Source organism: Pleurodeles waltl, chromosome 8, assembly GCF_031143425.1.
Source record: "Pleurodeles waltl isolate 20211129_DDA chromosome 8, aPleWal1.hap1.20221129, whole genome shotgun sequence".
NCBI lineage: Eukaryota > Metazoa > Chordata > Amphibia > Caudata > Salamandridae > Pleurodeles > Pleurodeles waltl.
Window position 1 is genome coordinate 436,382,752 of NC_090447.1, and position 26,148 is coordinate 436,408,899.

General features: G+C 44.4%; 1 protein-coding gene across 2 annotated transcripts in view; it reads right to left on the bottom strand.

The window, feature by feature from the left end:
* Positions 1-26,148, bottom strand: part of UNC50 (unc-50 inner nuclear membrane RNA binding protein) — a 210,663-nt gene that overhangs the window by 14,789 nt on the left and 169,726 nt on the right. For both annotated transcript variants that reach the window (XM_069204326.1, XM_069204327.1), the window contains exons 4-5: positions 2,657-2,796; positions 2,462-2,563 (exon numbers count right to left, since the gene is read on the bottom strand). In XM_069204326.1, coding sequence (XP_069060427.1) covers positions 2,462-2,563; positions 2,657-2,796 — 242 coding nt within the window. The remainder of the gene's footprint in view (positions 1-2,461; positions 2,564-2,656; positions 2,797-26,148) is intronic.

Below are 26,148 nucleotides of genomic sequence, written 5' to 3' on the forward strand. Positions count from 1 at the left end.
TAGGTGACACAGTTAGGCACTACACAGGCATACACATTAGGCCACAATCTATGAGCACTGGGGTCCTGGCTAGCAGGATCCCAGTGACACAGTAAAAACACACTGACACACACTCACAAACAGGTCAAAAGTGGGGGTAACCATACTAGAAAGAGGCTACTTTCCTACAGGGGCCTACTCGTACTAGGGCATATTGCAGTGCAGGGGGAAACCTCTAGTCATGCTGAGAAGCCCTCATGGAAGTCGCTGGGTGGGCGGACAAAAGAAGAGCGCTGGGCTGGTGGGCGGACAAAAGAAGAGCGCTGGGCGGGCGGACAAAAGAAGAGCGAGCTGATCCTTCTGCGGCCAGCCCGGTGGGGGACGACGGCAGAGTGTGCTGCAGCTGCAGAGGGGCCGGGTGGTCTCCATATCACATGACGTGGCTGGCTCGGGGAAGGGGACACACAGACAGCACTGCTCCGGAAGGGAGCCCTGAAGAGCTCACAAGTCTGGCCCTATAACGAGGGAGCTGTTGGTTGCTGGTGCTGAGGATGTGGCAGTGTGGTGCTGGAGGTGAGAGGTCCTACCCTGAACCCTAAAAGTGATTCTGCCCGTCTCTCCCCCAGGTAGACATGATTCTATTCCTCAACCCCAACTCCCCTCCACCCACTGCCACGAGGAAAGACATCCTCTTGAGGACTGAGTGGAGTGCCTGAGATCCGAGGGCCCAGCCTGAAATACAATGAAACTAAGGGCGGCTGGTGACCCAATGGTAAGTAGCTGCACGGTCACCATGTTGGGGGGCTCAGCTGCCTAGAAGTGCTGTGAAATCAGAGGAGCGGGGTGGATGGCAGAGAATGGTAGGGATCACTGTGCTGGGTTCTGTTTCAGACCAGTGGTTGGTGTATACTGATGATGGTGACTGCCGCCCGGGGGTGCAGTGCCACGGCTGGACCTATCGGTGGTCCAGCCAGCCCCTAGTGGAGCAGGAGGACTGGGGTGCTGTGCAGGACCGGTGATACAGTAGGAGAGTTTGTGGATCCTTAGGAGCCCAAGGATCCTCTCTCTGGTGCCGCTGAGGAGTGTTGACAAGCTGTCCCTTCTTTCCTCCCCCCTGTGCTAGTGCCACACCTGCAGACCTGGATGACAGTGGTACCCAGGAGACCGTGCGTCAAGAGGGACAGTGGGTGAGTGAGTCACCGCCCTTTGAGACACACAGACTTTTGGCGCTTTGTCGATCCATGGGTAAATTGCGGGGTGCACCTGGCAGTAGTCTGACCAGCCCCCCGGGTGAGCCAATGTACTCTATGGGGAAGGACAGACCACAACGTGGGGGCCATCAAAAGGGATAGAAGGATTGACGTGATAAAAGTCTAGGACAGATGGACGGAGGACCAGCGTGGTTTAAACTAACCCAGTTTTGTTACTTGCATTGCACTTTTCTGCCGCATCAAAGGCTGCATAGGATTACCATTTCGCAGTCAGCTACCTGCCCCAGATGTGGGACAGATCTGGTGACGTTTCTCCACTTTACATGGGAATGCTGCATATAGGGGGGAGATCTCGGGGGAACTGTGTGAGAGGTTGCATGCATTCAAGTGGACACCTCGGTTGTGCACTGTTAAGGGTACTCCCGGGCCCAAAGAGCGGGGCTAAGATGAGGCACAGATTTGCCCTTCTGGGACGGGTGCTAGCTAAGTGACGTATAGCTATCCACTGGGAACAATCCAGCCTGCCATTAAAAAATGGATGGCAGATGTGTGACTGGGGAGCGGCAGAGGACAGAAGGCTATAAGTGGTGCGCACTGATGTGAATTCTGAACGGGACTTTGAGTTTTGGAATGAGATATTGCAGGGCCTGGCTGCAGCAGGGCCCCTTGAGGGTCCCTCCCTCATAATTACCCAGGATGTGGGAGGAGTGAACCCGGTTGCAGGGGGGATTCCCCTCGTCCCCCACGGGATGTCCCCGAATGTGTGCAGACATGCGTGTAGCTGGCGGGTTGCCGGGACTCTCAGATGAGAGGTTTGTGATTGGTGATTGTTGCTTCGCTCGCCCTCCCCTCTCTCCTACCCCCTCCTCCAGTTCCACACTGTTGATCCATCATCTGCCTGTTGTACTACAGACCTGATGCAGCGTCATAGTTCTTTAAAAAAAAAAAAATTCACTTTAGGATTACGATTTGTTTGCTGTACAAATATGTGTGTCCTGTGACAATAGATAAGCCTAACTGTTGTTGAAGTGGTCCTTCCTTAGTGGATGTATGCTGATAGGATATAGATTATGGTGAAGATAGGATGCTCTCCGACTCATTTTTTTACAGAGTGGTTACATCCTTGTACTGCTACATGTACCACAATTGGACTGAGATATGATGCCATGTTTTGTACTGTGCTTTCCCTTAACAAAAACATGTTAAAAAAATAAATTACGCCAAAATGAGAACTTATATTTGCGTATAAAGATTTGTTTCTTGAGACTTACCACTGTATCCCAAAAATGTGATGTAGATATAATAGCCAATTGCAAGCAACCAAAATGTATTTCCAACAAAGTAGCCCACAAACCATTGCGGCAATATAACATCTGAAAAGGAAAGAAGAAGTGAGTTAATGTTAATATATAATAATATGTAATTCTACACTTGCATTTTATTGCCAATAGTGTAAGGGTACTTACGATTGATGAAGAAGAGCTGGATGAAGTGCAGGATAACCAAGAGTGGATAGAAGGCATTGAGATGGACATCGAATGCATAGCCCCATTCGACATCATAATCTTTACTTTGACGTTTAACTAAATACTTGTTCGTAATGATCCTAGTAGGAAACATTATACAGAAGAATTCATTGGAAAAACTATGTTCAAAAAATAAAGAACTAAAACATTTCTGAACATGCTATTTAAATTTGCCACACATATATCAGACCTCCAGGTAACATCTTTAAAAAACAAAATGTCTTAAACCTATAGAATTCACGATCAACAGACTCTAGTGGATGGAAACATTTGCACGTGCAAGTCAATCTTAAAAGTTGTGTGTAAAGAAACCTAATTTTGTTTGCCTAAGTGAATTCACTGCAAAGGATGTACGAGTGAGAGAAAACAGCAAGATTAAAGCATTTTTCAAAGGAAATGCTCAGGACTGTTTTTTTTTTAAACCATTTTTAGCGCATGCACATACAACTATTTAGAAAACAATGCGAGCTAGCACATAACACAAAGCGTACCCCTTCATAAAAATGGAGGTTGAGGAGAATACAACTAACTCAATTACAGGACACATCAATATAGCTTAAACAAACTAATTAATTAATTAAGACTGTGTGTGGGCTCCATGAAACTAGAGAGATCAGAGTAATGTTGACTAATTTGGATAATACAGAGTTCAGCCAATTCCACATTTCACTGGCCTTCTTAACATAGTCCTAATGTAGGGTACTACCTGGCTTGGAGTTTACACACCGATTATCCAGCACCTTAAAGAAACATCAGGACAAAAAACGAATGTTGCAACACGTTTTTTGTTTCTTTGTATAGCAGTGATGCTACAATCAATCCCTCGAACTGCTACTCTAGAAACTAAAGGAGCAACTGACTTTCTCCTGCTGAATTTGCCAGTCGTCATTGTGGAAAGATTACACAGGCTAGACTGACATATCCCATGTTAGGAAAGGTTCCGCAGGGAGGGAATATTTAGGTGACTTGGGCTGCTTTATTAGGCGTTTGTAGGACGCTGGGTTCTGGTTGCAGTACCCCCCACTTTTTGACTGGTTTTGATGCAACTTTGACTGAAGTATACTGGGTTCCTGCTGACCAGGTCCCCAGTGTTTCTTCCCCAAAAAAGAGAAACCTGGTCACTTGCTCCTCAAGTCGCCAGGCCCTTCAGCATCTCTGTAAGTCCCTAGTAAATGGTACCCCTGGTACCTACGGCATGGCTACTGAAGAGGACCCCTAAGAGCTGCGGCACAACTTGTACCACTCTAAATAACCCAGCACCAACCTCATACAGACTGCCATTGCAGGCTGCATTACAAGGTGCTCCGTAAAAAGTGAAAACCTGACATGGCACACACTTGTGTGCCCTGCCATCTAAACACTGCTTGCAACATTTGTAGGTCACCCCTACAGAAGGTCTTAAAGCCCTAAGGCAGGGTGCATTATATTATCACTGAGGACATACATATACTCATGAGCCAAAATGCCCCTTCTATGTCTTTGTCGATTGTTAAACATAGTAACTGCATGGAAACCATTTTAAATACATGTGCTGGACAATGGTCAATACAAGTTCCCCAGCTACATCATGGCTTCTGTGAAGATACAATGTTTGGTATCAAACATCTTGTGTCGATAAACTCTCACTGATTCCAGTGATGGATTTATTAATACATGCACCCAGAGTGCCCCTTGGAGGTGCCCCTTGAAAACCTACCAACTTCTGGTGAGCTCACTGACCAGTCTGCCACCAACAGACCAGAATCTGACCCCTTCAGGGTGAAAGGCTTTGATCTCTGAGGGGCAGAAACAAAGCATGTCCGGGCTGGGGTGTGGAACACCCTTCCCCACAGGGTGACTTGCATCCCCAGGCAGTGAGCTTCAAAGAAGCCTACCGCTTTAGCATGCAGATCTGGCTTTCCTCAGAGGAAGATTCCATCTCCCCTGCCCCATAACCCACCTGGCACCTTGACAGGTGGAAAAATTAGCTATGCAGGAGGCTTGTTACATTTCTAGGCTGGGAACACCCCTAGGGTGACTAGCCTGAAGTGAACACCGCCAATTTGTGTGTGGTGGAATTTAAGAACTCTGGACAGGGTAATGCCCACTTCCCACAAAAAGTGATCATCTAGGCGGCGTAATGACCCCAGGGGTAAGTAGCCCATTGGCTACTACCCTTCACTCCCTTAACGCCCCTTAAATTGATTATTTAGGGGATCTCCTGATACCAGATCTTCAGATCTTCGCTTGACACAAAAGAGTGAGTGGTCAAGAAGCCTGCTGAACCGAGGAGCATGACTGACTTGGCACCAATCCTGCTGGCCTGCCTGCTTCACCCGACCCTCGAAGAGCAACTGACCTGTCCTTCCGCTGCAGCCTCAAAGAAACTGGGAGAGCTGCCAGTGCTGCTTTGTAAATCGCCAAGAAGAACTCCCTTGGAGTAGAGGAGCTGCTCCCTTGTATATGCAGGCACCAAAGATAGCAATGTGACGACAGGGACTACCAAAAATCCGACACCGAACATCAGCACTGCACTTGAGTTGTCTAGCCCGTGCTGAAGTGGGCCAATGCTGTTAGGGTGGTCCCTAGGCCTTCCATAGACAAACCCCACCCAAGGGTGTCCCCACATTTCCTAGCCTTGGGATACCTGAACCCACTTATTGTCTTGGTTGGATTGGACCCCCAGTCCATGCCTGTAGACAGAGCCCGAGGAGGAGTGGACCGATGGTGTCCCCACAAGCCCGAGAACCTGAAGGGTTGAGCACCACTGTGTGTTCCGCTGGACCGGCCTTCCAGTCCATCCCTGCAGCAACCTTCTGACCGGACTGATCCCCATAGGCCGACATGGGACACCCGACGCTGAACTGCACCCCTGCACCTGGCCGCCTCAGTGCCGCTTGAGGTGGCCCTCGGGTGTGGCCAGTGTGTGTTCTTCTGCCATAGGATAACATTACCGCATCTGAAAACTGCACACTGTAAACTTTCAAAACCTCTAAAAATTCATAACTCGAAAAGTACTCACCTGACTCCGGTGATCTTAGTATCTAAATATAAATAAAAGTATGTGCTATTGCTATAAATTGATATCGAATTTCTTTACTGAGCTGGTGTCTCACTTACTGTATGAGTGTGTGCCTTAATTACTTAGCACTACCCTCTGATATTCCTATCTGGTCGACCATACTACCGCAAAAGAGAGCATTTTGTGTGTCATTTTTGGTCCTCTGTGATCCTTTTGGGGTTTGCTTGGACTCTTCTAAGAGTATACCTCTTTTTGGTCCACCATATGAACAGCCTGCTTCCTGAAGTATTGATAGCTACAATTTATTAGGTATGTGTAATTTGACTTTCACTTAGTCTCACTTACTGAATTCACAGAAAAGCGGGGCTTGCTCTGTGGAGGATGTAGCTGAACAAAATGAAAACGTAGGTAAGTCCTAACAAAAAAATAAACTTGCTGAATATTTAGCAAATCTAAGCATCAAGATTCTCACAACTAAAACATCTGAATAGAAGCCTGCATTGACTGTATTAATTTTAATTTAAATTGTGTCAAACATCAATGATGCACATTTTATTGTGGTAAACTCATTCTTTGGAGTAGCATCATTAGGTAAATTTAAGAAGATTCTATTAACATTTTAAATGTATATACATTACATGCAGGGCCTAAATACAATTATCAACTATATACAATCATTTTGCATCTTCCAGTTATACATTATTTTGCTACTGAACATATTCTTAACATCCAACTTCTCCCAGTCTATCAGTAAACCTGTCATGACTTGCCAGCACTAGACACTAAAAACCTGCAAGTAATGCTTTTTCCTCATTCTTATACAGAGGTCACACTTTGTTCGCCTTAACAACTTTAGGTACGTATGGCATGAAATTCATCTCAAACCAAAGGACATGTAAATTAACAATGGCCAAAAGTGGTTATAAATACATCTTCTATGTTGTACACTGTCTAGTAGGTTGCATTCACAAATGAGTGCAGAAAAAAAGTGTGTGTGTATGAGGTCCCTGATGTGCTAATAGTATCTATTTAGTACACACAGAGGTCCTCATTATGACTTTGGCAGACGGAGGAGGCCGTCCGCCAAAGTCCTGCGTCGGGATGACAGCATATGCGGCCGTCTCTCTGCAGTACCTATTACGGGTTTCCTGCTGGGCTGACAGGCGAAAACAGCGTTTCTGCCCGCTGGCCCCGCGGGAAACACAACACTGACGCCCGGTTGTAATAGAGCTGGCAGCAATGTTGCGGTGCGTCAGGTGCGACAGCACCCAACACGCTTTTTACTGCCTCAGGCAGTGAAAAGCGCAACAGGGCTGTCCATGGGGACCCCTGCACTGCCCAAGTCAAATGCATGGGCAGTGCAGGGGCCCCCATGGTGCACCCTCTTACCGCCATGCAAAGGCTGGCGGAAATGAGGGTCGTAATCCTGAGTGCAGCGCTGTTTGCAGTGCTGCCCTGGTGGATTAAGACCGCCTGCACCGCCAGGCCGTCGACTGGTGGCAACCTGGCAGTGCCGGCGGTCAGACGTGGCGGCTTTGCCACGGTCATAATATGACAGTCGGACCGCCCCCGTCAGCGGCAGTTCGAGCGCCACCGCGAGTCTGTTGGTCCATGGACCACCAGACTTGTAATGAGGCCCAGAATGTGTGTCCAGAGTCTCCGCCTTAAAAGGAGCAGTAGGTGTATGTCAGTATCTGGAAATTCCACCAACGCCTGTCAAGGGCCACAAAGCGTTGCATCTCTCAGAACTCTATCGATCGCCAATACGATTTGGCCTACAACATAGTACTTGCATACCTCCCACGCTGGTTTAAATCAGGTTCATTGATTGCCTGTTGTCTGCCAGGTCTACAGTTATAATATCATGTGAGCAGTACCTTGAGCATCTATTCTTCATCATAGAGACTTCTAATGTATTTGTATACTCTAGTGCAAATAAATTCCTAATCATTGTCACTTAATTGTGAATATAGGAATCCATTACGGTTCCAAGATGTTAACTTCAGCAATGCACTAGATAATGTTGTTGACATATTACCATATCAAACATGCCTCCAATTATCAAACATGCCCAATCTTCCAGACTTAGAGAAATCTGTTTTTTAAGAAGAGGCACAAATTGTGAATCATATGATCTGATGGCCTTCTTGTTAATTAAGTCCTTCCCAAGAAGACTCTTGTGAAAGTTGCCTTAACTGCTTCCACTTCCAGGACCTACTCATTAATATAGACTTCACCACCACTACTTGTTTGCTTCACACCGCCTCCATAAAATCATGCCTTCGATAGGAGATGCCATAAGCTAGCTACAACAGTAATGGATTGTAACCCCCTTATCTTTTAAGTGGTAATAAGAGTCTAAGTAGATACTTTTGTTTCTTACCCTTCAAAATATATTTTGATAACCTGTTCTGTAAAATTTTTATAGTTTCCCTTGAAATCCAGACCAGTAATAGGTGGTAAATGTAAAAATCTCTAGGACAGAGATTCTCTTTAAATGTGGCTAAAATTCCAACACTGGAGAAAGAGCGAGTTTTATACTGTCACATCTTTTTGTATTTCTTTAAACAGCTTAGGTCAATTAGATCTGTGAGGTCATAATAATTTGATGACAGATGTATTCCTTGGAATTTGATGCACACGGAGGCCCAGTTAAACTAGATTTTATTTAGCATGGTCCACTTCAATGATGAGGATATTAAGTATTTCAGATTTAGCCATGTTTGCTTTAAATATAGTAGTATGTCTTCAGTTCCTCTCAACGTACCAGTGAGCACCCAGAGATATCCATGATCACCTGTATGTCAGCTGCAAATAAGGAAAATTTAAAGAGTTCCTTGTAATTACAATTCCATCTATTTCATTTCTCACTCTTTGGATGAAGCGTTCCTAGGACAGGGCAAACAGAAGGTACATTGAGGCCCATTTGCCAATTCCCTGCTCAACTGGATCCTTTCAAACAGTCTTCAATTCATGTACATTTGTGATATTGGAGTATTGTAAGTCATCTGTACACGTATACAAATCCTTTTACTCAAGCCAAGATTTATTTATGGGGAACTTAGAAAGTGAAGACGTGTGCTCAAAAAGGAGCTTCATGGCACTAAGGAAACTGTCAGGGTGAAAAAGAAAGGTAGAGCATCACGACTTAGTTCCTTGGACATCAAATGCTCTACCATTTCATGTTTCAGATTTAAATGTGGGTGTGGTAAATTTGTTGCTGCAGATAGATTCGACAGCACGTCCAGGTTGATACTTTTTAAAAAATATACAGGAGCATGCTGAGAGTGGACTTTGTTCCATGGGACATGCTGCTATGAAGGTCATACTCTTGTGAACCCACAGCCAATCAAGCTGACGGAGATAAGCTGAAGTGGAATCAAACTCCCTTAGGTAGAAAATAGTATGGTCTGAATTAGGTGCTGGATGGCAGCTTTGAGTAAACTTAAGTAGGCCACATTACCTTAATGAAGTCTAGCACGGACAAAGGCACTGGCAGAAAGTATTTTATGGGAAAGCAATAGAAAAGGCATAAGTCGCCTTACAAGCTGGATCCAATGAAAATACACCCTGGTGACATGAGCTACCAGATGGTTCAAATGCAAATTGAGAGTTAGAATCATATCCAAGTTCCTGACTTTACAAACTAGGGTAAGACATGCCCCAAACTGAAGGATCAAGGAATTGTCCCACACTTTAGTTTTCTTGTATTCTTGCAAAACGTCCAATTTTATGGGATTCATTTTTTAAGAAATTTGGACCATCTAATAGACAACAGCATTCATAATAGCTTTAATTCCTATGGTCTCTTAACAAGGATTGTTTTTGAGGTAATCTGTGTAATGCTAACACGTCACTTGAACTTGTCCACAAGTCCAGCCAGTGGGAGTACATATATATTAAAAAGAGAAGAGGAAAAGGCAGAGCCCTGACGAACACCCCAGCTCAACAGGGCGGAGGCCAAGGAGTAGGGGTTTATAGTCACTGTCTGGATTCTATTCCAAAGGAGGGCGCCAACACACTTCAAAGCAGTGTCTTTGAACTTCATTTGTTTCGGACAAAAAATAAAAATCTTGTGATCAATTGTATCAGAGGCCACAGAGATGTCCATGAGGAATAATGCTCCTGAACCCCATTCTGTCCATCAACATACGTAAATCATTCATGGCTGAAACAATGACTAATTTGATCAAACTACCAGGTCTAAATCCCTCCCTGGCTGTCATAAAAAAAACTGATTCAAGAGTAGCTGCTTTTTCCAATATTTGGCAAAATAAGGGAGAAGGGAATATGTGTATAAAGTAAAACATATTACAAGGACTCAGACCTGGATTCTTTAAAATGTGCTTAGTAGCGACCTTTTAATTTTTTTGCTCTTATGTGACTAATCCTTTACGGAAAGAGGTATTTACAAACTCAGTTAACAGGGGCGCCTTAGTAGTTGCAGGGGATTTAAAAAAATAAAATAAGGGGAAAGCCCGAAGGTTTGCTGGTGAGAAGGAGCTTGGTACATCTCAAGCTCCTTTCCTTGAGATATTGAATTAAAACTATAGAATTCCACAGATTATTCTAGTTGTGTCATTTTTTCCAAAGTGACTTATTGCCGATTTTTATTGTACACAGAGGGAGCTAGAATTTTTTCCTAGAAAAAATATGCATCAGATGGTTATATCTGCTTCAAATAAACTTGTTTATCGGAAGGTTCTGTTTTAAAAAATGGTATTGGGCTAAATTCATTCACCTAATAGAAAATGTGGCAAGAATTATCCAACCATGTCGTTTCCAGTAAAGATATTCCCTACATTAGAAAACAAATACATCTAAAGTGCATCCTCCTCTATGTGTATGGTGGAAATGAACAAGTTACTTACCTTCGGTAACGCTTTTTCTGGTGGATACAGTAGCTACCTGTGGATTCCTCACCTTATGAATTCTCCCAATGCACCAGCATTCAACAAACATTTTCTTCCTAGCTCCTCACGTTGACGAAGACGTCACAATTGCACAGCTCTGCACACGACTCCTGGTGTCACCGGAGCCATAACAAGTTCTCGGTGGCGTACTGACGTTAGTTTCACCATTTGCAAATTTTTTACGCATATGCAAACAAATATATAAATATATATATAATCCGGAACACTTCTTAGAAAAGAAGGAAATGTCGCAGCCACTTACTTGCTTCAGTCCCAGTATTCTTTATTCAGGCAGATAAGCACCATGAGAGACAAAACAAAACAAAATTCTCCAACGTGTTTCGGGAGACTCTGCTCCCTTGATCACAGAGATATTCTGAGGACCTTTTTCTCTTTCCATTATATCTAACACAATAGGCATTGTAAGTTGTAACACAATGGAACCCATTGGTCTGAACAAGGATGAAGAATTATCGGTACATTTACATTGATTGATTAAGTAAAATACAAGTGTATTTAGAATCTAATAGGTTGTAACTATATGTCGAAGTTCTGCTATTTCTGAATTTTTAATTTTTCTTTTTCTTTTTTTCTTTCCAGATGTAAATTTATAAGAAGCAAAAGAGCTATTATATCTTCAGGGTAGTGTTGAATCACCCACAAATACATGGCTAAAAATAAGATGAGTATTTTTATTGAAGTAGAAATAATTGGTTTACAATACTGCGAAGTGATTAAGGTGTAATTTAAATATGTGTATATATTTATATTTAGGTTGATTGTATCAATTTGGAGTATAAGAAAGTGTGAGTAATATGCAGTAATTGTTATTAAGGTTCACTAATAATTATTAATCTCAATTTTTATTTTCAAGTTTAATTTCAGTTACATTGATCATTTAAAGACTAAGGGGGTCATTCTGACCCTGGCGGTATAAACCGCCAGGGCAAACGACCGCGGGAGCACCGCCAACAGGCTGGCGGTGCTCCCATGGGCATTCTGACCGCGGCGGTACAGCCGCGGTCAGAAACGGAAAACCGGCGGTGTACCGCCGGTTTCCCGCTGCCCTGGGGAATCCTCCATGGCGGCGCAGCTTGCTGCGCCACCATGGGGATTCCGAGCCCCATACCGCCATCCTGTTCCTGGCGGTTTTGGCCGCCAGGAAGAGAATGGCGGTATGGGGTGTCGTGGGGCCCCTGGGGGCCCCTGCAGTGCCCATGCCTATGGCATGGGCACTGCAGGGGCCCCTGTAACAGGGCCCCACAAAGATTTTCAGTGTCTGCCATGCAGACACTGAAAATCGCGACGGGTGCGACTGCACCCGTCGCACCCCTTCCACTCCGCCGGCTCCATTCGGAGCCAGCATCCTCATGGAAGGGTGTTTCCCGCTGGGCTGGCGGGCGGCCTTCTGGCGGTCGCCCGCCAGCCCAGCGGGAAACCCAGAATACCTGCGGCGGTCTTTTGACCGCGCAGCGGTATTCTGGCGGGCCCCGCCAGGCCGGCAGCTACTGCCGCCGGCCAGGGTCGGAATGAGGCCCTAAGCGTTAAGATGGCTGCTAGTGGTTTCAGTTGGCAACTGTAGTCCACTTTTTATGCCTATTGTGTTAGATATAATGGAAAGAGAAAAAGGTTCTCAGAATATCTCTGTGATCAAGGGAGCAGAGTCTCCCGAAACGCGTTGGAGAATTTTGTTTTGTTTTGTCTCTCATGGTGCTTATCTGCCTGAATAAAGAATACTGGGACTGAAGCAAGTAAGTGGCTGCGACATTGCCTTCTTTTCTAAAAAGTGTTACGGATGATTTACAGGGGTTCGTGACCCTGTCGCAGCCTGCGTGCTGGATGCTAACCCACACGAAAATCTTAATGATTAGCACTTTGGACTGGTTAGCGACCGCTTTCCCAACGAACTCTCATGGAATTTTTTATGTGGCTTGTTTACTTAAAAACGAATGTTTCAAAGATGTGATTTATCTTTACAAGAAAGAAGCCGGCTGTCAGAACGACAGAATAACTAAAGCGCGCTTTAGTTTAAAGCCCAGCGTGTGATTTAGCATTTAGTACACGCGTTCGCTTTAACAAAATTAATGAACATGCTAAAGAAAACAATCTGTTAAAAGCGAGTTCGGCGATACGCGTGCACAATTGGACCCTAAGTGTTGTGTGCCGGTGGTGGATACTGTTACCGGTTTAGATATATATTTACTTTCATTGGATAAACACGCGCTGAGACATTCACTAAAGCCTTACTGAAGCCATTAGTGTTTAATGGTTCCCCGCCTTTTCGGTCTCGGTCTTCGAATTATGAAAGCCGTTGGAATGCGCGTGCATTTCTTTGAAGAACTCAGCATCGGATACACGTGGCTAAGCTGAATAAACATAGAATACGGCAAAAGGAACCTTCTGAAACCCGTTTTCTTTACTGTTTTCTTTATGTCTGCTTTTGTCTGGAAATGCGTTAGTCGAGTGAAAGCTTATAACACACACATGTCTTTCCTGCTATTTTAAGACATAGCACGCGTTTTAGACTGGGGAAATCCAGTTTGCCATTGCATTCCTGACAATAAATGGTGCAATAATTCAAGGTGATATCACATTAAGTCAAGTAAGTTTTCAAGCCACATTTTCTACATTTTTCTACATCTTTTACACTCTTTACGAGTGTTTACATTTTGATATAAGTTGGGTACAAGCAGCGGAATAAACTGTGAATATTCACAGTGTTTTGCTTCATACAATCATGGATGTTCAGGCAGAGAACACCATGGGATTGGACAAAAAAGTTTCACGATTGGCAGCAGCTGAGGCATTATTCAATACAGTCGATGTAAGTGACCAGAGAATTGCGAATACAGAAGGAGGACCAAAAAAAATCAGTGGTCATTATGGAATAAACTATGGAAAACCTCTAAAAAAGAACAATCAAAATGGTGGGAAGCTGTCACTCTGCAAAAATATATAGATTGTGGAAGAATCCCTAGAGGCTTAAGGATTTTCATAATACTAACTCATGAAAATCCTGATCCAGAAATGGTGGTGGAATGGATGGAAAACAACCACCAGTGTAGTATGAATATGCTAAAAATATTAGTTAAATATGCATGGAAAGATCAATTAAGATTGAATGATGAAATCACAACAATAACCAAAGATTTGAAAGAACTATGCACTGCAGATGCCTTTGAAAAAGAGATGGAAAAATGCAAAGAAAAATTACGTAAAATTGAGGATTCATTAAAGGCAAAAAAACAACAGAAGTTTGTACGAGATCTGAAAGATTATGAAAGAGGACAGATCCTAACCTTTGGTAGAAAATATGAAGCCATTAGGAACAGGTCTAAAGATTATTTATTCAAGATTAAAATTGGAAAGGATACAAACACAACGCCAGGAAAAGTAAGTGATAAAGAACAATTAGATGGGACCCGAGTAGCACATCATAGTGAGGGAAGTGAAAGTGACATTTCCTCCCAATCGGACTGTGGTGGAGTAAAAGATGGTGTTTTAAAGGAGTTCGACCTGATTGCCCAAGGGAGATCAATGGGCCAAGCGGTACGAGGAAGAGGAGCTCAACAAAGTTGAGGAAGAGGAGGAAGATTAAGAAGAGGCTTCAGAGAACCAAGGGATGGCTCACAAGGAGTACAGACAAGAGGTCAATTATCAATGAAGTAATGCAAAAAATGACAGTTGTCAACCTCTCTAACAGAAATATTTCGGAAATGGAACGTGACGTATTGTCATTAGGACTATCGTTTTGTCCAGTCATGCCCTTCAATTACACACAGAGTCGTATTGACTTTTTTTTCATTTTGTGAGAAAACTTAAACGGAAGAAAGGTTTGAAACAAAAATCAAAGACCAAGACGTAAGTAGCACCAATAAGGTATCACATTTGACAATTGGAGATATTGGACTACTACATACGTTATGTGAATTAGATGAGAGTACTGTGGCTGAACAGGATCCGATTTTAAACTTATCACAAATGGGTATTGTAGTTGATAGGAGGTGTCCTAGCAATTTTAAACCCAAATCAACTTTTTTACCACAAGTCAACTGTGATGAGATTAAGGTTTTTGAGAAGAGAGTAATTGGCTGTTTAAAATCTTTAAGATATTCAAGGAGATCCAGGTATGATAACTTATTGGGAAAACAACGTGAAGCGATAGAATCTTTACGAAAAGATGATAGTATTGTAATTAAAAAATCCGATAAAGGTGGAAATATTGTGATTTTATCCAGGGATGACTATATTAAGGAAGGTTTAAGACAACTGCAAGACAAAGAAAATTATTCAGTGGTGGATAGAAATGAAATGTTAATGGCCAAGAGGAAAGTTTTTGAGAAACTAGACGAATGGAAGGAATCAGGATTGATTGAGTGGGAAGAATATCAATTTTTAAAGGTCGAATTCCCCATAACAGCTGCTATTTATTTTTTACCCAAACTACACAAGAATGCAAAAAATCCCCCTGGGAGGCCTATTGTATCCTCTATGGGGAGTTTACTGGAAAATGTCTCTAAATATGTAGACTATTTTTTGCGTCCCTTTGTGGAGGCTTTACCCTCCTATATCAAGGATACGAGAGATTTTCTACGCATAATCAATGGAATTGGATGGGAAAAAGATTATCTTTTACTAAGTTTAGATGTGACTAGTTTATATACGTGCATCCCTCACGAAAAGGGTATAGAGGCAGTTAGATATTTTTTAAGGGCAAGGTCATTGTCTTACCTTTTGCATACAGAAATTTTATTAGATATGGTGCAGTTGTGTTTGACTTACAACTTTTTCACTTTCAACAATATTCTATACCGTCAGGACCAGGGGACTGCAATGGGAACCTGCTTTACCCCCAGCTATGCAGGTTCATACCTTGGCTGGTGGGAAGAGCAGGTTGTCTGGAACATCTCTGGTTTTGAAAACCAAGCAGTCCTGTGGGTGAGGTACATTGACGACATTTTCTGTATCTGGAAAGGCAGCAAAGAATCAGCTTTGAGCTTTGTGGAGGAATTGAACAGTAACAATCTGAACCTTAGGTTCAGTTGTACAATGGATTCAGCTGAATTGGAATTTTTGGACGTAAGAATTATGGTAGTGAAGGACAAATTGGAATGTGAATTATACAGGAAAAACACGGCAGGTAACAGTTTATTACATGCTATGAGTTGTCACCCAAAGAATTTGATTCACAGTATCCCCTACGGGGAACTATTAAGGGCTAGATGAAATTGAAGTTTGGATACTGCATTTGAAAATGAGATCAAAGTGATGACTAAAAGATTCATCGAAAGAGGCTACTCACAGACTGTAATAAATGAAGCTGTGAAGAGGGTCAAACAGACCAAAAGGGAGGATCTATTGGTAGAGAATGTAGAAAATATGAAGAAGGAAAATATTAAAATAAGATTCATAACCACATATCATGATAAAGTAAATGAAATCAGAAAAGCATTTGTTAAATTTTGGCCAGCCCTCAAGACGGATGAACATATAGGTGAATTATTGGACGAGTATCCGGCGTTTACATTTAGAAGAAGTAGATCTTTGAAAGATATACTAAGCCACAGTACAATATCTAAAAATGAGATAACACAACCCATTCAGGGTTTTTATATTTGTGGCAAATGTAAGGCATGTAAATTTAGTACCAACTGTAAGGAGGTATCATTCCCAGGGACCAACAAAATGTTCAAAATAAGAAAGCATGTTTCGTGCACATCAGATTATAGTGTTTATGCTCTCAAATGTCCTTGCAATAAATTTTACATTGGGAGCACCATACATATAGCAAAAAAGCGTATTTTGGAACATTTAAGAGCAATAAAAATTAGGACAAATCTTACCCGGTGGCGAGACATTTTAAAGAATTTCATAACAAAAATGAAAAGATGTTACAATTTGTGGTCCTTGATAGGGTCGCATTAAAAACAAGAGGTGGTAATAGAACGCTGGACTTGAGAAAATTAGAATCAAGGTTGATTATAAGTTGTAACACAATGGAACCCATTGGTCTGAACAAGGATGAAGAATTATCGGTACATTTACATTGATTGATTAAGTAAAATACAAGTGTATTTAGAATCTAATAGGTTGTAACTATATGTCGAAGTTCTGCTATTTCAGAATTTCTGAATTTTTAATTTTAATTTTTATTTTTTTCTTTCCACATGATGTAAATTTATAAGAAGCAAAAGAGCTATTATATCTTCGGGGTATTGTTGAATCACCCACAAATACATGGCTAAAAATAAGATATATATTTTTTTTTGAAGTAGAAATAATTGGTTTACAATACTGCGAAGTGATTAAGGTATAATTTAAATATGTGTATATATTTATATTTAGGTTGATTGTATCAATTTGGAGTATAAGAAAGTGTGAGTAATATGCAGTAATTGTTAGTAAGGTTCACTAATAATTATTAATCTCAATTTTTATTTTCAAGTTTAATTTCAGTTACACTGATCATTTAAAGACTAAGGGGGTTATTCTAACTTTGGAGGAGGTGTTAATCCGTCCTAAAAGTGACGGAAAAGTGACAGATTTACCACCAGCCGTATTACGAGTCCATTATATCCTATGGAACTTGTAATACGGCTGGTGGTATATCCGTCACTTTACCGTCACTTTTGGGACGGATTAACACTCCTCCAAAGTTAGAATAACCCCCTAAGTGTTAAGATGGCTGCTAGTGGTTTCAGTTGGCAACTGTAGTCCACTTTTTATGCCTATTGTGTTAGATATAATGGAAAGAGAAAAAGATTCTCAGAATATCTCTGTGATCAAGGGAGCAGAGTCTCCCGAAACGCGTTGGAGAATTTTGTTTTGTTTTGTCTCTCATGGTGCTTATCTGCCTGAATAAAGAATACTGGAACTGAAGCAAGTAAGTGGCTGCGACATTGCCTTCTTTTCTAAGAAGTGTTACGGATGATTTACAGGGGTTCGTGACCCTGTCGCAGCCTGCCGTGCTGGATGCTAACCCACACGAAAATCTTAATGATTAGCATATATCACAATATCTGTTTATATAAGTACAAAAAGGTATACATTTTATGATAAACAAAGTCTTGGTATGACCAGACAGGCAATGGGAAGGCGGGAGGAACTGTGAGGAATCCACAGGTAGCTACTGTATCCACCGGTAAAAGCATTACCGAAGGTAAGTAACTTCTGATGGATACAACTACCTGTGGATTTTTCACCTTATGAATAGAATCCCAAAGCAGTCCCGCACTAGGGGGTGGGTGCCTGACTGGGCAAACCAAGAAGTCCTGCAAAACAGACCGTGCAAAATGGCCATCCCTCCTAACTTCCAAGTCTAAGCAATAATGCTTTGCGAAAGTATGGCGGGAAGCCCAGGCTGCTGCCTTACAAATACCAACAACTGGTACACCTCTAGTTAAAGCCGAAGTGGCACACTTAGCCCTGGTGGAATGGGCCCCAATACCTTCATGAGGAACCTTCTTTGCTAGCGAATAACAAATCTTTATGCAAAGAATGACCTACCTTGAAAAGGTTCTCTTGTGGACAGCTTTGCCCTTCATCTTGCCCACATAACCAACGAAGAGTTGATCATCAATTCTAAAGTCTCTTGTCCTCTCAATGTAGAAACTCAGAGCCCTTCTTGGAACCAAGCAATGCATTCTTTCCTCCTTCTTTGATGGATGGGGAGGAGGGTAAAAGGGCGAGAGTGTTATAGATTGTCCTATATGAAAGGGAGTGACTACTTTAGGAAGGAAAGCCGCCCTTGTTCTCAGTACCACCTTGTCAGCATGAAAGGTTGTAAAAGGAGGTTTCACACTAAGAGCCTGAAGCTCACTCACACGTCTAGCTGAGGTGATAGCTGTGAGGAAAACTGTTTTTAAAACTAAAAGTCTCAATGGACAAGAATGCACAGGCTCAAACAGTGAACCTGTGAAAAAAAAAAAAAAAAAACTAAATTCAAATCCCACTAGGGCATTACAAACGGAGTGAGAGGAAACTTGTTAGTTAAGCCTTTAAAGAACCTAAGAACTATAGGCACTTAAATAAGGAAGGCTGATCAGGAAGGCAAAGAAAGGCAGACAGTGCTGATAAATAGCCTTTCACTGCCGCAACTGCACAACCTTTCTGTGCCAAGGAAAGGGTAAAAAGCAAAATATCACACAAATGGGCCTTTAAGGGATCCATTTGTCTCTCTCCACATCAAGTAACAAATTTTGCCCATCTGCTGGCACAGACAGTCTTGGTGGAGTGTTGCTTGGCCGATAAGATAACATCCACCACTTCTGGAAGGAGAGAAAAGGAACTCAGATTGCCCTGTTCAATCTCCAGGCATGTAGGTGCAGGCTCTGGAGGTGGGATGTAAAACCTGCCCCTCGACTGAAAGAGGAGGTCTACCTTGTGAGGGAGACGGAGCGGAAGGCACAGTGAGTGTTGAAAAAGGTTTGTGTACCACACCGTTCTTTGCCAATCCGAGGCTATTAAAATGACTTTAGCCCTATCTTGGCGGGTCTTCCTCAGAACTCAAGGAAATGGGAGAAAATGCGTAAAGCAGTTGGTTGCACCAAGACATCTGAAACGCATCCCCCCCAACACCCACTGCACCGGATACTGGAGGCTGCAGAACGACGGGCAGAGTGTGTTCTCTTGAGAGGCAAACAGATCTATCTGAGGAACTCCCCACATCTGGAAGATGTGAAGAACCACGTCCAGATGGAGACGCCACTCGTGATCGGTCGAGAAGTGCTGACTGAGACTGTCCGCACGTACATTGAGAACTTCGGCCAGATGGTTTGCTACTATGCAAATCCAATGGTCCTGCGCCCAGGACCAGAGTCGCAGAGAAGGCACGACCCTACTCCTCCCTGCTTGTTGATGTACCACATTGCGGTAGTGTTGTCTGTCAAGACTTGAAATGGCTGCCCGCAAATGGACGCAAAGAAGGCCTTGAGAGCCAGACGTATCGCCCACAATTCTAACAGATTGATGTGAAACATCTGTTCCACTGGAGGCCAATGGCCTTTGATCTCCAGGTAACCCAGATGAGCTCCCCACCCTAGAGTGGAAGCATCCATTATGAGTGTGGTCACAGGAGGTGGTAGACAAAACGTCCTTCCTTGGGAAAGGTTGCCGTCCACAGCCCACCATCGTAGATCCAGTGCAGCGTCTCTGGAGATCGTAATCAACTCTTCAAGATCCCCTTTGTGTTAAAACTACTGCTTGCAGAGGCACCACTGGAGAGCCCTCATGTGCCAACGTGCATGAGTGACCTACGGAATGCAGCAAGCAAACAGACCGAGCAGAAGTAGGACCTTGAGGACTGGAACAGCTGCTCCCTTTTGAAACATTGGAATCATCGCCTGAATGTCCTGAAGCCTCTGCGCAGGAGGGTAGGCCAGATTCAATGTTGTGCCCAGTACTGCCCCAATGAACAGGAGGTGACTTGGGCATGTTTACCATTAAGCCCAGGTTGAACAACAACTGGGTTGTGACCTGCAAGTGATGCAGCACGAGCTCTGGGGACCCGGCTTTGATCTGCCAATCAGCCAGGTAAGGTATATTCCCTTCCTTCTGAGGTCCGCTGCCACCACTGCCATCACCTTCGTGAAGCCTCGAGGTGCGGAAGTAAGACCAAAAGGAAGGACCGCAAACTAGTAGTGTTGCGACCCTACCACTAACCGGAGATACTTCATGTGCGATATCCTGTAAGTCGACAGACATCATCCAGTCTTCCTTGTTCAATGCAAGAAGCACCTGTGCTATGATCCGCATTGTGAACTTCGCCTGTTTGAGGAACCAATTCAAAATCCTGAGATCCAGGACAGGCCTCAATTGACCATCCTTCTTGGTAATCAGGAAATACCTTGAGTAACATCCCTGACCCTTTTCCTGCTCTGGAACCAACTCCACTGCACCTTTTAACAAAAGGGCCTGCACCTCCTGCTAAAGCAACAGGCGATGTTCTTCTGTGTAAAATGAAGGGAGGGGTCAACTCACAAAAAGGAAGGGCATAATCTTTTCCCACTATACTTAGCACCCAAGAGTCTGATGTAATTAACTACCACTTGTGAAGAAAATGAAACAGCCTTCCCCTACGGGTAAAATATGCTGGAATATGGAGCGAAGACTAGGGCTGTTTTCCTTGATGGGCTCCCCCAGAGGAAGAGGATGAAGCGGAAGGCTGCTGAGTGGCTCCTCGCATTCTAACCCTCCCACGGCTCCTATAAGACCTGTAGAGAAGGTTGGCAGGCTTCTCAACGTTGGGACTGTAGCCTTCCACGAACTGAGGACCCACAGCAAAATCCTCTGAATCTTCTAAAAGGGTGTAGACGATGAAGCTTGGAGACCCAAAGATTTTGCAGTAGCCCTGCTTTCTTTAAATCGTTCAAAAGCGGAGTTTGCTTTAGTCCCAAACAACTTTTCTCCATCAAAAGGAAGGTCCATCAACGTAGTCTGAACATCAGAGGAGAAACCAGAACCTCTGAGCCATGCATGCCTCCTGGTTGCTACGGAACTGCCCATAGCCCTGGCAACTAAATCTGCAGTGTCCAAACCAGATTGAATGACCTGCTTTGCTGCAGCATGACTGTCCAGCAGGAGTTCATTAAAATGCCCCCTGCACATCTTGAGGCAAATTTGGCACAACTGCTCTTGCCGAGTCTATTAGGGCATAGATATACCTCCCAAGCACACACGTAGCATTCAGAGACTTCAAGGCCATACTGCATGAGGAGAAGCACTTCTTAGCTGTTTGCTACATACGTTTAGACTCCCTATCAGATGGAGTCATAGGGAACAAACCAGGAGCGACCGTGCCTAACAAGAGGCTTGCACCACCAAGCTCTCAGGCGTTGGATGCTGTGACAGAAACTGAGGATCTCCTGGAGCAATTCTGTATCTCCTAGCCACACTCTTGGAAACCGCCAGTGTTGTAACAGGCTTCCTCCAAATTTCTAAAATGGGCTCAGTAAGGGCATCATTGAAAGGGAGGAGAGGCTCAGAAGACGTAGCTGACGGATGTAACACCTAAGTTAAAATGTTTGTTTTCGTCTCCGATGCTGGTAGTGGTAAGTCCAAAAATTCAGCAGTCTTTCTTATCACACTGTGGTAAGAAGCTGCCTCCGCTGTGAGTTCACCTCCAGGGGATGAAAATTTCCACTCAGGGGGTGTATCCAAACCACTTGCAGAGTCTAGGCCCTGAAATTCACCTACAGGCTCTGGAATTTCCCCTTCCTCAAATAGCTGTTGTCAATACTCTTGCTCCTCCAAGAGTCTCAAGGCCCTCCTTCTTGACCTCAGCCTGGACTAGGAACGCGGAGTCGACAGAGAGTTAACTGACGTCGACACTGCCGGTTTCGAAGCAGAAGGTCGCTCTGGCGGAGGAGAGTTAGGCAAATCCACACTGTGTGTCGATCGGGATCCATCCAGTGCCAGTATCGACTCCGTTGGCGCCGCTGGCACCAACATTCGGGATAGAGGTGGCAACGTCATCAGTGATGAACCAGTACCTTCACAAGGAAGAAATGGTACAAACGGAGCCTGCTTGTACGGCGCTGGTGACCCGAGCGTGAATGCCAATGGACCCGTGGGACTAGCAGGTGCACCAGAGGGGACCATAGCTCTGCTAAATATGCTAAACATAGCACTGAGGAACGCTGATGGATCCGCTCCCGGAGCTGGGCGGGCAGGAAACATTTGCTCCTCCTGAGGTGGCTGGACTGGCTCCGATGCTTGCACACCCGACTCCTGATCATGAGTGGACGCAGGAGAAAAATAAGCCACCGGGCTTGCCGGGGACTCCGAGATCTCAATAAAAGTCAGCGCCGGACAAGCCTGTGGACTCTGAGGCTGGGGAGACACTGTAGGGCTGATCTCCCACAACCATGTGGCACCGTCTCAAGGAGACCGAGACCGATCTCTGTATGAACGACATTGAGGTTCGTGCCAGCGTCACTTTTTATGTGATTTTGAGGGTCTATGCGATGAAGTGTCCCTCGCCTTTGAACTTCGGCGACCTCTCTGCTCTTTCTTAGCTTTTGCCAAAAAAAGCTTAGCTTCTCTTTCCTTCAAGGCCTTCAGGGTCATCCGCTGGCAGAACACGCACCCCTCCACGTCGTGGTCCGAGCTCAGGCACAGCAGGCAATTTTCATGAGGATCCGTTGCCGACATATGACCCCCGCACTCAATACAAGGCTTAAATCCCGATTTTTCCAGTGGAGACATTGTAGCACTCTACAACAATTCCCTCAAAACAGTAACTGCCAAGAGGTAGGAAAAAAACGTTACCGTCAAAGGCACGGAAAAAAGGGAACTGACGCCAGCACGCCGGCGAGGACTTCTTATGGCTCCGATGACGTCAGGCAGAGTCGCGTGCGGAGCCGTGCAATTGTGACATCCTCGTCGACGTGAGGAGCTAGGAAGAAAATTTCCGTTGAATGCTGGCACATTGGGAGAATTCATAAGGTGAGTAATCCACAGGTAGTTGTATCCATCAGAAAAGTTGTTTGAAGCCTATGAACTTACAAAAATCAAGAATATTACACATTTTTGCTGACTTGAGGTCATGTATAGGATTCTCTGACCAGACATTAAAATTGCAAACCATAAAACTATCTTTGCAGAGAGTGGATGCATGAATGATCAACTCTTCCAGCCAATTAAAATAATCTGAAGGTATCTGCAGAGGTTGATACTTTAGATTAATTCCTCAATGCCTCTTTTAAGCTTTAAAAAAAAAAAAAAGAGGAATTTTGCCCAAGAACATTGGGTATAAAAACCACAATGATAGAGCACTTGAAGCTATAAGGCCAACAACTCCTCCCTTTTTATCAACATGGTCTAGTCTGACTATTTTATAAACTGTGGGTACTAGATTGTTAATAATAATGTTGCAAGCCAGAGTAAACCACGTTTTTGTTAAAAACAATAAATCAAAATGTTCTGATAAAATAAATATTAAAAAATGCAGTTTGTTTTTAAGCTAAACCCACATTCAAAAGACTGGTTTTGAAAGGACTACAATCTAATGGATTGACATAAACTATAGACAAGTGCTTTTCATACCCCAGTGTAGACTGCAATGCCTGAGGGCAGAAAAGCCATTGTTCTTTAAGGTGAAAATGATGGCTGCATCTAGTTTGCCAGGCACCGAGAACATGGTGAGGATTGCAGACAAGCATTCCTCGCTCTTCTTAGGCATGGAAAGCCAGAGGTTACTAGCCTGCATTACATCCACAATCTGGAAATGGACACCATGGCCTGCCACTGGCTGAGAATGGGCGAGGGCAGACGGGCTTGCCTTAGGAGCACCCACTGTGTGTGAGTGCTATTATACGGCAGGGAGAGGCATTATCTCAAGGGGAGCAGACACCATAACACTGTCTCCGCTCTGTAGCTGGCACAAATTGGAAAAGTGAACAAAGAAAGTACTGTAAATGAAAAATAACAAACAGCAACCGAACCAAAGATAAAAGAGACCAGGCAGTGTAGAAGACATACAAGAGAATAAAAGGTAAAAGAAAATAAGATAATTAAAACAACAAAGGGGTTTGCTAGGGCCAGGTACCCTTTGGTGAGAGGGCAAAGAATTATCAGCTATACAAGGAACTAAAATGGGGACTGTCACAACAACAGTCTTGAGATCACCTTGGCAAAACCATAAAGGTGCCAAAGTAAGCTTGCAGCATCTATTATATGGCAGAAGAAGGTGGTGTAGGAAAGTACCATCTTGCCTGGCATGTTTCCCCCATATTTCACTGTATATGTGTTGTTTTAGTCTATGTGTCACTGGGACCCTGCCAGGCAGGGCCCCAGTGCTCATAAGTATGTGCCCTGTATGTGTTCCCTGTGTGACGACTAACTGTCTCACTGAGGCTCTGCTAACCAGAACCTCAGTGGTTATGCTCTCTCTGCTTTCCAAATTGTCACTAACAGGCTAGTGACCAATTTCACCAATTCACATTGGCATACTGGTACACCCATATAATTCCCTAGTATATGGTACTGAGGTACCCAGGGTATTGGGGTTCCAGGAGATCCCTATGGGCTGCAGCATTTCTTTTGCCACCCATAGGGAGATCTGACAATTCTTACACAGGCTTGCCAGTGCAGCCTGAGTGAAATAACGTCCACGTTATTTCACAGCCATTTACCACTGCACTTAAGTAACTTATAAGTCACCTATATGTCTAACCTTCACCTGGTGAAGGTTGGGTGCAAAGTTACTTAGTGTGTGGGCACCCTGGCACTAGCCAAGGTGCCCCCACATCGTTCAGGGCAAATTCCCCGGACTTTGTGAGTGCGGGGACACCATTACACGCGTGCACTATACATAGGTCACTACCTATGTATAGCGTCACAATGGTAACTCCGAACATGGCCATGTAACATGTCTAAGATCATGGAATTGTCACCCCAATGCCATTCTGGCATTGGGGAGACAATTCCATGATCCCCCGGGTCTCTAGCACAGAACACGGGTACTGCCAAACTGCCTTTCCGGGGTTTCCACTGCAGCTGCTGCTGCTGCCAACCCCTCAGACAGGTTTCTGGCCTCCTGGGGTCCAGGCAGCCCTGGCCCAGGAAGGCAGAACAAAGGACTTCCTCTGAGAGAGGGTGTAACACCTTCTCCCTTTGGAAAAAGGTGTCAGGGCTGAGGAGGAGTAGCCTCCCCCAGCCTCTGGAAATGCTTTGATGGGCACAGATGGTGCCCATCTCTGCATAAGCCAGTCTACACCGGTTCAGGGATCCCCCAGCCCTGCTCTGGCACGAAACTGGACAAAGGAAAGGGGAGTGACCACTCCCCTGACCTGCACCTCCCAGGGGAGGTGCCCAGAGCTCCTCCAGTGTGTCCCAGACCTCTGCCATCTTGGAAACAGAGGTGTTTGTGGCACGCTGGACTGCTCTGAGTGGCCAGTGCCAGCAGGTGACGTCAGAGGCTCCTTCTGATAGGCTCTTACCTCTCTTGGTAGCCAATCCTCCTTCCTAGGTAGCCAACCCTCCTTTTCTGGCTATTTAGGGTCTCTGCTTTGGGGATCTCACCAGATAACGAATGCAAGAGCTCACCAGAGTTCCTCTGCATCTCCCTCTTCACCTTCTACCAAAGGATCGACCGCTGACTGCTCAGGACGCCTGGAAAACCACAACAAAGTAGCAAGACGACTACTAGCAACCTTGTATCGCTTCATCCTTCCGGCTTTCTCGACTGTTTCCAGGTGGTGAATGCTCTGGGGATAGCCTGCCTCCTTTCTGCACCAGGAGCTCTGAAGAAATCTCCAGTGGGTCGACTGAATCTTCCCCCTGCAACCCCAGGCAACAAAAAGACTGCATCACCGGTCCTGTGGGTCCCCTCTCAGCATGACGAGCGTGGTCCCTGGAACTCAGCAACTCTGTCCAAGTGACTCCCACAGTCCAATGACTCTTCAGTCCAAGTTTGGTGGAGGTAAGTCCTTGCCTCCCCACGCTAGACTGCATTGCTGGGTACCGCGTGATTTGCAGCTGCTCCGGCTCCTGTGCACTCTTCCAGGATTTCCTTCGTG